This window comes from Giraffa tippelskirchi, chromosome 7 (assembly GCF_054371585.1).
Source record: "Giraffa tippelskirchi isolate mGirTip1 chromosome 7, T2T-mGirTip1v1.2.pri, whole genome shotgun sequence".
Classification (NCBI taxonomy): Eukaryota; Metazoa; Chordata; class Mammalia; order Artiodactyla; family Giraffidae; genus Giraffa; species Giraffa tippelskirchi.
The window spans coordinates 85,246,522-85,260,138 of NC_137281.1; the positions used below are offsets into that span (position 1 = coordinate 85,246,522).

Sequence of the window (13,617 nt, forward strand, 5' to 3'; positions counted from 1 at the left end):
GAGAAGATACTCGACTTTCATCTAACACTGAAAAGATTCGTAATAAATCAGTCCCCCTTATCAGATTAGCAAGATGAAAATACTGATAATATTCAACTGAGTAAAATTACAGGGAAACAGGCACTTCCATTCATCACTAATGAGGTATAGCCTTTTTCAAAAGCCACTTAGCAGTAGCAACCAAACTTTTAAAATATATATGTATCCTTAAGTCCAACAATTTGAGGATTTTATCCTAGAGAAATGTGCACAAAGAATATCTGTTACATAATCATTTATAACAATAAAAAAATGTATTTGAATGGGGGAATTTATGCTACCTATGCATATTATATAATATTATAATATTGAAAATAATGAGGTCCAGATATCTATCAAGACATAGCTAGGTTAAAAAAATCAAATTAGAAACAATGCGGGTAATAGGATCCTATTTTTACATTTAAAAGAAACTCTGTACAGGTACATCTACAGGAATGTAAGGACATAGGGTAAAAGCTCTGACACACAGAACAGTTTCCCTGAATAGGGTCACAGAAACAGTAATAAGTAGAGAAATAGCAGGAAATAGTATAAGGTGATACTTATTGCTATATAAAATTGTGTTTTTAAATGTCATGCATTAAACATTTTATTAAAACAGTTTTTCAGGAAAAATATATTAGAGTCCAACATATGTCTACCTTGGTATTTTGCTCCAAATCTTTACTATTCATAAGTGCATGATTAATCCGAAAAACGATCCAGTCAAACAGGGCACTATATAAAGACTTAGCCATAGAGTTCCTCACTGTCACAGCCTAGGGGAAAAAAAAGTTAGGAATCCAAGTGAAATTGGCAACAATCTGGAAAAAAAAAAAGCTTATTATCTTGAATTAGAAATTAATTTTTATCTCAATATAAATAATTTATAATTGAAGTTTTCTACACATACTCATTAATTTAATCCAACTCAAGAAATCCAGGCTAAAACTGCCATGAAAAATTAAAAAAGCAAAATGTAGGTCACTCAATTCAAAATAGTTTTACTAAAACTTGGGGTATATATTTCATCTAGTAAAGAAGGTAGAATAGGAAGTTTATTAACAAATGAACTTTGACAGCTAAAGTGAGGAAGAATATTCCAGGCATAGGAATAAACCTGTTAGCAAACAACATCAGTTATCTGTGGAATCCTAGTCAGACACTTGAAACAATAATAATACCACCACAATTACATTCCTAGTTGTCTTCAGCCTGTCATCCACAGTAACATCTAGAACGTCTTCCTCCCCAAACACTAACAATTCTTTCATTATGGAGTTATTGTGATTTATTTTTTTCCCTCACCTCAAGCTTTCCCCAGTTTATGGAAACTCTGTATATATACTCAGTTTTTGTGAAAACCTGAAACTGATCTAAAAAATGAAGAAGACTACTTAAAGAAAATTCAACATTTAGAAGGCACTACAACCTAAAAAGAGGGTTGGGGAAGCACATATCTTAGACAATTGAATACTATCACTTAAAAAAGCAAATCCTAATAATTTACATATTTATTATTTAGGGACTTATTTTGAAGTTTATATATAGAGGAGGTACAGAGCATTGATTAAGAGCTAGACTATATTCCAATTTCAGTTTTTTACTTATTCTAACAATTTGAGATTTGTCAACTTGCTGAAACTCTTAGGCTATAATCTTTTCTTACAATTGTAAAATGGATACGATACTACAACTGACTACATATAAATGATGAATGAATGTCTGAATTTAAGTGAAGAAAAAAAGCTTCAAGCTGCTAGAACACAAACTAATTACTATTACCTACATAGAAAAAGAGAAAACAGGTATAAAATTCTCTATCCAACAATTAAAATTTGAAAATAATTGGTAAATGTTTAGAAGTTCTGAGAGGAAAAAAGATATGGACCTAAAATTCTATTCTTAGGCAAATGATCAACAAAGTATCTTTAAAATATCAAGAAAATCAATAGCAGAATATATAGAGAGAATAATCATTCTATGCTTCTGAGGGGTGATGGGGGGGAATATGGGATTAAGAAAATCTGATTAAATTCAGCAAAAGCAAAATATTTTAAAACATAGAATAAGAAAACATGCTAGTTGCCATAATCAATATAAATGAGCTGAATTTTTCATTAAAGGACAACCCTTCACAACAAATTAAAAGATTCAGAGAAAACTCAAATATATGAATATGTCTATTTGTGCCATAACTCCCAATATTACACTTCTAGCCTCTTTTCTCTGAAATGTAGTCTTGTCATAGCTTGACCTCAATAAGCCCAAATACCAATTAATTATTTTCCCACTCAAACAAGATCTTGTTTAGTGTTTCCTGTCTCACTGAATGTTACCAATATTCTTCTAGTTGTATGTACCACAAAATCAGGATTCATGCCTGACGTCTCCTTCTTCCTCCCTGCTTCCCACTAAGAACTCATTGCCAAATCTTGTTGACTTAATCTAAATTTTGTTCTTTTTAAATACACCCACTTCTCCCTATCAGAATGTCACCTTTCTAGACATAGTAGCAAGCATCTTTCTCCTCAGAAGTAGTAACTACTACAGCCTCCAAACTCATCTTTGCACATTCACTCTTGCCCTCTGTGTTAGAATCTTACAATGGTTGCCAAGACTCCCATCACTGGGTATACACGCTCTCTAAACCCCTCCCTCTCTAAATCCCCTCACAATTAGTGAGAGCACGACTGTAAAGATGATGGATTTCACTCCTATAACTATCTTATGTTATATGACAAAGGTGAAGGGATTTTAAATGTATAATTATGGCCCCAAATCAGCTGAAATTTTTAGTTAACCCAAGAGATACTGTCCCAGGTAGAGATGGCTTACTAGGGAGTGAGCGCATACATCAGAGTTTCTCATGCTGGACCTGAAGAAGCAAGCTGCCATGTGTGTACAGGACCACATAACAGGAAATGTCAAGTACACTCTAGCTGCTTAGAATGCCCCCTAACAGCAAACAAGAAATTATGGACTTCAGTCCTACAAGGAAGTGAATCCTGCCAACAAACTGAACCTGAAAGAGGATGTTGAGTCTCAGATACAAAAACAGCCATCAAGAATATCTTGACTTCAGCCTGGTGAAACCCTGAGCAGAGGACCCAGCTAACCAAGGCCCAGATCCACGGAAACTTTCTGATAATAACTTTGTGTTGTATTAAGTCACTAAAGCTTGTTACACAGCTACAGGAAACTAACACACTCTCCTCCAACTGATTGTTCACACTGCTGTCAGATTGTCATTAAAAAAAAATTCTAAGGCAACTTTTTTGCTTAAAACACTTCTCTCCATTGCTCTTCAGATAAAATACTAAAATCTTTAAGGACTGCTCTTCATTTTAACCATAATGCCTAGCACAATTCTAGGCACAAAAAGCTTTTTCAAATATTTACTTAATAAATAAATACACCAAACAAACATGCTCAGTCGCTCAGTCGTGTCTGCCTCTTTGCAGCCCCAAGGGATGTAGCCCAGAGGCTCCTCTACCCATGGATTTTTCCAGGCAAGAATACTGGACTGGGGTTCATTTCCCACTCCAGTGGATCTTCCAGTCCAAACAAACATAAACCAAAATAAAACAGGGGCAACAAAAATAATCTCAGAAAGATGAATTTAAAGTTAAAAGATGCAAATAAACATAACAAATATTTAATAATCAAAAAAGTTGAGAAAGAAAATGTAAAAGCATTGAACCTTTATGTAAAAGAAGAGCAAAACTCTTAAATGGTTTGACTTTTTCTGTGGTCTACAAAGGAGCTCTCAAAGTTGGCAAGTATAAAATATGACATAAGATACCTGAATAATGAAGAAATGTGGACTTACATCAGGAGAGACCCAAAAAATAGGATAAATGGATCAACGTCTGCCTAGAAAGCATTCTCTACACTTAAATTACTATTTTCCCACCTCCATGTCTTCTAGTCTCATATTCTTATCCTACCTTTATAATAATCATCACTATGATTTCTCACCATTTTTGTAAAATTTCACCATAAAGTAGTAGACCTTTCAATAATTTTCCTACTCCTATGTACTTCCAGTATTCTTGGGCTTCCCTTGTGGTTCAGCTGGTAAAGAATCCACCTGCAATGTGGGAGACCTGGGTTCGATCCCTGGGAAGGGAAGATCCCCTGGAGAAGGGAAAGGCTACCCACTTCAGTATTCTGGCCTGAAGAATTCCATGGACAGCATAGTCCATGGGGTCACAAAGAGTCGGACATGACTGAGCAACTTTCACTTCACTTCACTTTCATATACTTGAGTGGTAAAACAGTAATATTGGCTCCCTGTAGCAATAAAACTTAAGTGGAAGCCTTACTATACAGATGATATTTAAAGCCATGGGACTGAGTGAGACAATCGAGATAAAAAGTATACAGAAGGAAAGACAAAGACTGTCCTACGGAACTCCATCCTTTATCAACAGAGTCAGGAAGAAAGAAAAAAACAAACAAAAAGAACTGCAAAGGAGTGGCCAACAATGGAAAAGTAACCCAAGAGTATGATGTGCCAGAAGATATGATGTGCTCAAGAAAGAAAAATCATTTGGGTCAAATATTGCTACCTACCCATATTAATCAAATGAAAATTAAAAATGGTGATGAGATTAAGATCATTGGAGAAAAATGTAAGCATACTGTTTAAAATCACATTCAACTTTAAAAGTTTCCAAGTTGACAGAAAGTTCATGATCAAGTTTCAAGAGCCCAGAAAATATTTCAATCAACACTTCCATTTTCATTCTATTAAGAGCAAGAATATAAACCTAAACTTCAAAAAGCATTTAGAGTTCCCTGATTTCAAAGAAAATCTATTCATACCTCTGCCAGTTTGTATGGTAAAATAAGCTTTTCTCCCACTGTCACAGTCTTCCTTGTAACTAGTGCTTCAAATAGCATCTCTTCTTTAACCTATAAAGCAGAAAAGTAAATTCAATATAAGATTTATAAAAACAGTTGAATTACTTAGTGAAATGTCAAACAGAGAAAAAAATAATGAGAAAAGCAAATACACAATAGAGAAAAAACAGAAAGACAATACCCTGGGCAATTTAATTATTGGCCAAAGTGGAATTTAAGTGTCCCATTCACCCTACTTCACCACAAAAAAGACACAAAGGGTAAATAAGACAGTTTGGTCTTTTTAAAGTTTTCTTTCTGATCATAACAGAGAAACATGTTTCATTGTGCAGAGTATGAAAAATACACAGTAGCACAAAAAATATTTTAAGATAGTCAGTCATAATCCCACAACCTGTATACAAGGACTAAAAAAATGACAATACTTTTTTTTCTTAATTCTTATTTATTAAGTGAATTTATCTGGCTGTACCAACTCTAAGTCGTGGCATATGGGATCTGAGCTCCCTGACCAGTTATCGAGCCCAGGTCTCCTGCTTTGGGAACATGGAGTCTTAGCCACTGGACCACCAGGGACATCCCAACAATACTTCTTGAATTCCAGGAACATTACAATGGATAGTTATTGATGTTTCAGATGTTTATTTTCATTTACAGATGTTAAACTTTAAAATAAAGTTGATGCTTCCTTTATTCTTACTCTCTCTACAGAAGCCAAAATAATCATGAATTTCTCATGTATCACTTCAGTTCATGTTTTTATACTTATAAAACAACAGTGAGTCATTACCCTGCCACCAGCAAACTCGTGACAGGTTGATCATGTTTTAAAATAAGATTACACCATAAAGAAAATAAACCTTCTTTTGGAGCATCCATTGCTGAATCTTCAAATTCCAAACAACGGAAACATATTGAGGCAAATTAACTTCACAAAATGAATAGCCAAAGTTTAAATGTAAAAACCTCAACCTTTCAGTATATTTAAAATATTTCAAGAATCAAATTATCAATAATGCAGATTATACAAAATGACAAAACTAAGAAAAAACATATGTGATTAAAAAAAAACACTGTAATATTCTGAGGAGTATTTCTTCATGCCAGCAATTATTATTAAAACTGAACGTCGGAAAACGAGTGACCTATGCAACAGATGTAAGAAATGTTTTTAAAGGAACAAGCAAATCTAAACTGGCAACAACATGGAGCAAAGGTGACTTTCATACCCTTGTATAAATTGGTATAATCACTACAGACAGTAATATGTCAGTAACAATAAAGCTCAATACGTGTACATACCATACCCAAGATTATACTCCTTGAATTATATCCTAGAATAATCCTCACACATGTTAACAAGGATATATGCACAAGGCCTATCACAGTACTATCTATAAATGGAAAATTACAAATAACCTCACCCCCCACTAAAAAAGAAAAATTGTTTTATTCATATAGGAGAATTTTGTACAACAGCTCAAAGAAGAATCTAGAATATATAAGCCAACACTGAAAAATCTTAAAAAGCAAAATATGAAGTCAAAAAGTTTTAGAATGATACATACAGTATAACACATATAAAGTGTGAAAACATTCAGAACAAAACTATATATTCTTTATGGACACATCTATCTATTTTGAAAATATAAAAACAAGAATGGGAATGATAAAAACTAAATTCAACTCGTGGAGGTGATAGAATTTCAGCTGAGCTATTTTGAGTCCTAAAACATGATGCTGTTAAAGTGCAGCACTGAACGTGCCAGCTAATTTGGAAAACTCAGCAGTGGCCACAGGACTGGAAAAGGTCAGTTTTCATTCCAATCCCAAAGAAAGGTAATGCCAAAGAATGTTCAAACTACCATACAGTTGTGCTCATTTCACATGCTAGCAAGGTAGTGCTCAAAATCCTTCAAGCTAGGCTTCAACAGTATGTGAACCAAGAACTTCAAATGTACAAGCTGGATTTAGAAAAAACAGAGGAACCAGAGTGCAAATTGCCAACATCCACTGGATCACAGAAAAAGCAAGAAATTCCAGAAAAAACATCTGCTTCATTGACTACACTAAAGCCTTTGACTATGCTGATCACAACAAACTGGAACATTAAGATCTTAAAGAGATGGAAATACCAGACCACCTAACCTGCCTTCTGAGAAACCTGTATGCAGGTCAAGAAGAAACAGTTAGAACTGGACATAGAACAATGGACTGGCTCAAAATTGGGAAAGGAGTACGTCAAGGCTGTATACCATCACCCTGCTTATTTAACTTATATGGACAATACATCATGGGAAATGCCAAGCTGGATGAAGCACAAGCTAGAATCAAGATTGCCAAGAGAAATATCAGTAACCTCAGATATGCAGATGACACTACTCTAAGGGCAGAAAGTGAAGAGGAACTAACGAGCCTCTTGATGAAAGTGAAAGAGGAGAGTGAAAAAGCTGGCTTAAAACTCAACATTCAAAAAACTAAGATCATGACATCTGGTCCGACCACTTCATGGTAAATAGACATGGAAAAAATGGAAACAGTGACAGATTTTATTTTCTTGGGCTTCGAAATCCCTGCAACAGTGACTGCAGTCATGAAATTACAGGATGCTTGCTCCTTGGGAGAAAAGTTTTGATGAACTTAGATAGTGTGTTAAAAAGCGGGGACGTCACTTTGCCGACAAAGGTCCATATAGCCAAAGCTATGGTTTATCCATTAGTCATGTATGGACATGAGAGTTGGACTATAAAGAAGGCCGAGCACCAAAGAATTGATGCTTTCAAACCGTGGTGCTGGAGAAGATGCTTGAGAGTCCCTTGGACAACAAGGAGATCAAACCAGTCAATCCTAAAGGAAATCAACCCTGAATAGTCATTGGAAGGACTGATGCTGAAGCTGAAACTCCAATACTTTAGCCACCTGATGAGAAGAGCTGACTCACTGAAAAAGACCCTGATGCTGGGAAACATTGAGGGCAGGAGGAGAAGGGAGCTACAAAGGATGAGATGGTTGGATGGCATCATCAACTCAATGGACATGAGTTTGAGCAAACTCCAGGAGATAGAGAAGGATAGGGAGGCCTGGTGTGCTGCAGTCCATGGGGTGGCAAAGAGTTGGACATGACTGAGTGACTGAACAACAACAAATTCAAGGTAGAAGGTACAAACTTCCAGGTATAATATAAAGGTCACATGTCATGGGGATAGAACGTACAACATGGTAACAACAGTTAATAAAAATTGTATTCGATATTTGAAAATTGCTAAAAAAGGTCTTAGAAATCCTAATCACAAGAAAATAAACTTTTTGTAACTATGTATCCTGAAAGATGTTGATTAGACTTACTATGATCATTTTGAAATATATTGTATTTTGTATATTTGAAATATACTGTATTATGTTTAACAGCTGGAACTAATGTTGTATGTCAATTATAACTCAATGAAAAACAAGAAATTGTAGCTGCTAAGTCGCTTCAGTCGTGTCCGACTCTGTGCGACCCTATAGACGGCAGCCCACCAGGCTCTGCCATCCCTAGGATTCTCCAGGCAAAGAAATTGTAGGGAAATCATTAAAAAAAAGAAAACCTCAACACTGACTATATAGCTGAGACTAAAAACCAACTTATTTTTTTTAGGTGTTTTAATAATACTGTGAATTTTTAACAAAATTTTTTGGAGTACAGATGATTTCTAGTGTTGTGTCAGTTTCAAGTGTGTGGAAAGGTGAATCCATTGTAAATACTCGTGCATGCCTGCTCAGTCGTGTCTGACATTTTGCAGTTCCATGGACTGTAGCCCATCAGGTTCCTCTGTCCATGGAATTTTTCAGGCAAGAATACTGGAGTGGGTTGCCATTCCTGACTCCAAGGGAGCTTCCCAACCGGGTGATCAAAACCACGTCTTCTGCACTGGCAGACAGATTCTTTACCACTGTTCCACATGGGAAGCCATATTTATATAAATAAATATATATCCACCTTTTTTTTTTAGAGTCTTCTCCCATATAGGCCCATCACAGAGTACTGAGTAAGGTTCCCTGTGCTATACAGTAATTTCCTAATTATCATGAATATTTTTACAAACATAGCCCTTATCATTCAGATAACTGGGATTTTATTTTAGAATTTGTTTTAAAAGAATTGGGAAGTAACAGAGGTAAAGATACAGATGAAAAGAGACAGGCCACATTAATAAGTGATGAAGCTTAACAATGGGTACTTCAGGATCTCTCCACTTTTGACCGCATTTAAAATTTCAATTAATAAAAACTTGGAAAAAAACTAAATTCATAGTAGTATTTATACTTCTGCTGGGTAACGTACACAGTGGACTTCAATTACATGTAACATTTTATTACTTGGATAATATTTTGAGTCTACAGGTATTTATTATACCTTTTTCATATATATTATATTCTAAAAAGGTATTTCATAATTTAACAGAAAAGAGAAAATATGTTAAAAATATCAGTTCAGTTCAGTTCAGTCGCTCAGTTGTGTCCGACTCTTTGCGACCCCATGAACCACAGCACGCCAGGCCTCCCTGTCCATTACCAACTCCCAGAGTCCACCCAAAGCCATGTCCATTGGGTCGGTGATGCCATCTAACTATCTCATCCTCTGTCGTCCCCTTCTCCTCCTGCCCCCAATCTTTCCCAGCATCAGGGTCTTTTCAAATGAGTCAGCTCTTCGCATGAGGTGGCCAAAGTATTGGAGTTTCAGCTTCAACATCAGTCCTTCCAACGAACACCCAGGATGGATCTCCTTTAGGATGGACTGGTTGGATCTCCTTGCAGTCCAAGGGACTCTCAAGAGTCTTCTCCAACACCACAGTTCAAAAGCATCAATTCCTCGGCGCTCAGCTTTCTTTATCCAACTCTCACATCCATATATGACCACTGGAAAAACCATACCCTTGACTAGAAGGACCTTTGTTGGCAAAGTAATGTCTCTGCTTTTTAATATGCTGTCTAGGTTGGTCATAACTTTCCTTCCAAGGAGTAAGCGCCTTTTAATTTCATGGCTGCAATCACCATCTGCAGTGATTTTGGAGCCCAGAAAAATAAAGTCAGTCACTGTTCCCACTGTTTCCCCATCTATTTAGCATGAAGTGATGGGAACGGATGCCATGATCTCAGTTTTCTGAATGTTGAGCTTTAAGCCAACTTTTTCACTCTCCTCTTTCACTTTCATCAAGAGGCTCTTTAGTTCTTCTTCACTTTCTGCCATAAGGGTGGTGTCATCTGCATATCTGAGGTTACTGATATTTCTCCCAGTAATCTTGATTCTGCCTTGTGCTTCCTCCAGCCCAGCGTTTATAAGAAGTATATAAGAAATGAAAGACAAATTATGTATCAAAGAAAACATGAATAGAAAGAACATTAAGAAACATGAATAGAAAGCTAACATCATAGAGAAAAATAATTTAAACATTAACAAAGTATTCACAATGAATACAAAAGTAGTAAGTTTTAAACATTTAATCAACAAATTATTTCCCAGCAAAACACAAATCATCAAAATTAACTCAAACCAGAGTTAAAAATCCTGAAAAATCAGTCAACACAAAACTAACTGGAGGAACATTAAATACCATTGGTCATAGCGTTGATATTGTTCATATCTTTAACAAACATATTATTCTTTGCTAACAATTCTTCTATTAAATGCAGAAAAAAGATTTTAAAGAATGAAAAACTACCCAATCCATTTTAAGGAACTGATTTAATGCTGGCACTACTTGACAATGATCATACACAAGTCTACGCACATACCATAATCACATAAAATACACTAATCTTATTTGGATTTAATAAGCAACCTAAGAAAATATTACTGAATTCATATTTTAATCAGCTACCTTTATAATTTTCCAAAGAGTCTTTAAATTTTATTGGACTTTCCTGGTGACAGTGGTTAAGAATCCGCCTGTCAATGCAGGGGACACGGGTTTGATCTCTAGCCTGGGAAGACCCCACATGCCACGAAGCAGCTAAGCCCATGTGCTCTGCTAATGAGCCTGTGCTCTAGAGCCTGAGAGCCACAACTACTGAAGCCTGCTAGAGCCTGAGCTCCACAAGAGAAGCCATCGCAATGAGAAGCCAGTGCACCACAATGAAGAGAGAAGCCCCCTCTCGCCACAACTAGAGAAAGCCCGAATGCAGCAATGAAGACCCAGTGCAGCCAAAAAAAAAAAAACATAAGTAAATAAAATAAATAAATAAACTTTATGGGGGAATTCCCTGGCAGTCCAGTGGTTTCACAGCCAAGGGCCAAGGTTCAATCCCTAGTTGGGAAGCTAAAATCCCACAAGCCTTAGGGCCAAAAAAACTTTTTTAATAAAAAATAATGATAAATAAAAATAAGGTCTAACTATAGGCAGAACACTCTGGTAGGTGTTGTCAGATCTTCTCTAGCTCCTTGACTTTGAAGATATCTTCTTTCTACTTATTATTGAAACTTCACTCCTCAAACCACTCCAAACTAGAAGGAACCACTCCAAACAAGAAGGAATTTGAAAAGCTTGAATTCAAAATGTGGGATTTGCTCTCAAATCACACTTAGTTGTTAGTCTAACTTTAACACTGTAAGACCAATTTTCAGAATTGGATTGCTGCCCCCCTCTTTTTTTTTTTCCCATACACCTGAGTTCTTCTTTAAATTTCCCAAATTGCTCTTATTAGTCTCTCACCAAACAAGTCCTATTTCACTAAGACTAGAAGCCTTGGTATCTGCTGAATTCCTAAACTTCTAAAGATCACTAGCCACAACGCTCTGTATTACCACAATACAAAATGAACGACTAAAATATCACCTGGAAGTCCTGCCTGAAATATCTGTTTTCTGACCCTCATGACCTTCAAAATTATAGCTTTCAGACACCACACTCCACATTCTGGAACTCCTTTCTAATAAGTGAGTCTAGTTCCAATTCAAAGTACTCCCTCCTGCCTCTTCTACCAGGCTAACTCATTCCATTAAAGTTAATAAACAAACAGCAAGGTATGTACAAAATAATAAACATTGTAAGGTTAGATAAATAAGCACATCCACAGATCTCAAAGAACACTGCCAAGACCTTATAATGAACACAAACTGGTAAACAATTAACTATGTTACAAAGCCAATACTGAATTATGCTAAGGAGAAGCGAATTGTTCTATGCTGACAGAATCAGTTTAAACCATTTAATATGGTTAAAACTGATGAAGCAGTATATGAAAGAAGATTTGGAAAATAAGTGATATTTTAACAGGAAAAAAAAAGGTTACTGATAATTGTAAAAAAAAAAAAAAATTGTAAAAAAATAATTAACATGTTCTTCAATAGGTGGGCTTCCCTAATAGCTCAGTTGGTAAAGAATCTGCCTGCAATGCTGGAGACCCCGGTTCGATTCCTGGGTGGGGAAGATCTGCTGGAGAAGGGATAAGCTACCCACTCCAGTATTCTTGGGCTTCCTTTGTGGCTCAGCTGGTAAAGAATCTGCCTGCAATGCAGGAGACCTGGGTTCGATCCCTGGGTTGGGAAGATCCCTGGAGAAGGGAAAGGCTACCCACTCCAGTATTCTGGCCTGGAGAAGTTCATGGACTGTAAAATCTATGGGGTTGCAAAGAGTCGGACACAACTGAGCGACTTTCACTTTCCCTTTCAATAGGTGAATAGACAGGCAAACTGTGATACATGCACGTTATGGAATAATATTCAGCAATAAAGAGAAATGAGCTATCAAGCCAGGAAAAGACATTGGATGAATCTTGAATGTATACTGCTAAGTGAAACAAGTAAGTCTGAAAACATGATATATTAATACTATATGAATCTAATTATGTTACATTCTGAAAAAAGCAAACCTACAAAGCTAGTAAAAACATCAGTAGTTTGTAGGGAGGGGTTGAATAGGTGACACACAGGGAAGTTTCAGAGTTGTGAAACTATTTTCTAAGATACTGTAGTGGAGGATACACAACATTATGCATTTGTCACAATCCATACATATATACATACATAATCCATGAATCCTAAGGTACACAAATCTTTAGCAAATTATTTACGATGCTGGGGGAATCTCAGGAAAGAATGCAGGCCATGACATGGAAACTATATGACAAATATATGCAACAACCTCAGTGAAGAGGGAAGGAGGAAAACATACTGACCTAAATAATCTTGGAAAGGAACGGCTACCCATTCCAGTATTCTTTCCTGGAGACTCCCACGGAAAGAGGAGCCTGGCAAGCTACAGTCCACGAGGTTGTAAAGAGTCAGACATGACTAAGCAACTAACACACACACATAGTTGACTTACAATGTTTCAGGTATACAGCAAAGTGATTTCGTTTTATTTATGTATATAAATACATATCCTTTTTCAAAGTCTTTTCCATTATAGGTTGTTATAAAATACTGAATACAGTTCCCTCTGCTATGTAGTAGGTCCTTATTGTTTATCTATTTTACATATTGTAGTATGTATCAGGTAATCCCAAATTCCTAATTCATCCCTCCATCCCATTTTCCTTTTAGGTAACCAGAAATTTGTTTTCTATGTCTATGAGTGTATTTCTATTTTGTAACTAAATTCATTTGTATCATATGAGAGTCCCTTGGACTGCAAGGAGATCAAACCAGTCAACCTTAAAGGAAATCAACCCTGAATACTCGTTGGAAGGACTGATATTGAAGTTGAAACTCCAGTACTTTGGTCATCTGATGCAAACAGCTGACAC

The 13,617-nt window shown here is 36.1% G+C and overlaps 1 protein-coding gene across 6 annotated transcripts in view; it reads right to left on the reverse strand.

Annotated features, from left to right (window-relative positions):
• Nucleotides 1–13,617, reverse strand: part of MYO9A (myosin IXA) — a 223,508-nt gene that overhangs the window by 131,540 nt on the left and 78,351 nt on the right. For 5 of the 6 annotated variants that reach the window (XM_081506178.1, XM_081506177.1, XM_081506176.1 and 2 more), the window contains exons 9-10: nucleotides 4,852–4,941; nucleotides 684–800 (exon numbers count right to left, since the gene is read on the reverse strand). In XM_081506178.1, the coding sequence (XP_081362304.1) occupies nucleotides 684–800; nucleotides 4,852–4,941 (207 nt within the window). Of the gene's footprint in view, nucleotides 1–683; nucleotides 801–2,520; nucleotides 2,613–4,851; nucleotides 4,942–13,617 lie in introns of those variants that run through there. The other variant, XM_081506179.1, reaches the window with a different exon arrangement.